Source organism: Saprolegnia diclina (assembly GCF_000281045.1).
Source record: "Saprolegnia diclina VS20 unplaced genomic scaffold supercont1.27, whole genome shotgun sequence".
Taxonomy (NCBI): domain Eukaryota; phylum Oomycota; class Saprolegniomycetes; order Saprolegniales; family Saprolegniaceae; genus Saprolegnia; species Saprolegnia diclina.
Window position 1 is genome coordinate 227,261 of NW_008246094.1, and position 1,781 is coordinate 229,041.

The following is a 1,781-nucleotide window of genomic DNA, read 5'->3' on the forward strand; positions in this document are numbered from 1 at the left end:
GCGACGCCGTTATCGTAGCCAAAGAAGATGCCGCCGAGCGACGCAAAGGCGCAGACGCAGACCGCGTAAAAGTTCTCACGGAGGGGCGACGACATCGCGGGTCCGGGACTGCTGTGCAAAGAGCAAATTGGAGAATGAACAAAGTCGGCGTGGTGCTTGAGCGTAGCGTCGTTCCCTTCGGCTGTGGGACACGCGGTTGTAGCGATGAGGTCGTCTTGCGACACAAGGGCGTGAAGGGATTCCTGCGAACCAGCTTGGATAGCCTTCTATATGGGCCTTTGCATGCTTTGCACAGCGTGGAAAAGGTTGACCTAGATGGACGTCCATGACTCACTTTACCCGATTTATACGGCTGCACGTTGATTGGTGGTGTTTTTGCTATCCGGTAGTGAATTGATTGTCCCACGCCGCCGCCCGCCGCGCACGCGACGGCTCATCGACGGCTTCAAGCAGGTCATGGGAGGAAGGCCTTGAAGTGCAAGCAAGCAAGCGGGCAACTGCAAGGCCAACTGCAAGCTGCGCGGGTGGCGGCGTGAATAAAAATACGTGATTTTTTTTGAGAAAACGGCACACATTATATTATCAACAGAAGACGGGCATTAGACCTCGTCGAGCTTGGGCGTCTCGATCGAGGTGTCCTTGGCCACCGGTGCGATGTGCTTGGAACCCGAGAAGAGCTGCTCGATGTCTTCGAGAAGCACACCCTTGGTTTCCGGGCACTTGAAGTAGACATAGACACCGGCAACGGTACAGAGCGCCGCAAAGAGGAAGAAGACGCCGTTGATGTTGAGGTACGGGAAGAGCTTGGGGATGCCAATCATGAGCGCACCCATGCACCAGTTGGTCATCGTCGACGCCGACACGGCCTTGGCGCGCACGTTCATCGGGAAGATCTCGGCCGGGTAGATCCAGCAGATCGGACCCCACGAAATCGCAAAGTTGAAGATGAAGAAGGCCGTGAACACAATCATGGTCCAGCCCGCACCCTTCGAGCAGCCAGAGTCTTCCGTGTCACCATGGCAACCGGCCGAGAACGCAATGGCCGAGACCAAGTGACCGATGACCATACCAGCCCCACCAAGGAGGAGGAGCTTGCGGCGACCGATCTTGTCGACCCAGTACATGGCGGGGATCGTCGAGACAAAGTTGACGATCTGAAGGATCAAAAGCGACGTGAGGCCGTCACCGACAACGTCCTTGAAGATTTGACCGCCGTACACAAAGACAGGGTTGATACCGGTGGCCTGCTGGAGGAGCTGGAGGAGCATCGCGATGATGAGGCGCGGGCGAATCGACGGGTGCCAGAGGTCCGCCCACGTGGCCGAGTCATGGCCCTCTTCTTCAAGGGCATCACCAATGGCCTGGAGCTCAGCACCGACGTTCTCGGTACGACGGAGACGCTTGAGCTCGGTCTCAGCGACCTCACGGCCCTTGGCCTTGTACAGCCAGCGCGGCGACTCGGGCACGAAGAAGATACCGGCCATGACGATCACCGGGAAGGCCATCGCGACGGCGTTGGTGGTGCGCCAGCCCTTCTCCTGCTTCTCGACGACGATGTTGATGATACCGGCGAGGAGGATACCGGTGACGATCGACATTTGCATAAAGCCCGAGAGCATACCGCGGAGCTCCTTCGGGGCCATCTCAGCACCAAAAATCGGCAGCGAGAACGACGAATTGCCGACGCCCATGCCCTGGATGATACGGGCGATCAAGGCAAGGGTGTGGCCCATCTTGTTGGTGAGGACGAGCATGAGCGTGCCGACGCAGAAGAGGACACC

The 1,781-nt window shown here is 58.3% G+C and overlaps 1 protein-coding gene across 1 annotated transcript; it reads right to left on the reverse strand.

Annotated features, from left to right (window-relative positions):
* Positions 1-526: 526 nt before the first annotated feature.
* SDRG_08758 (hypothetical protein) lies at positions 527-1,781 on the reverse strand. The gene has a single exon (XM_008614655.1). The coding sequence runs from the start codon at positions 1,752-1,754 to the stop codon at positions 600-602; it is 1,155 nt and encodes a 384-aa protein (XP_008612877.1). The 5' UTR covers positions 1,755-1,781; the 3' UTR covers positions 527-599.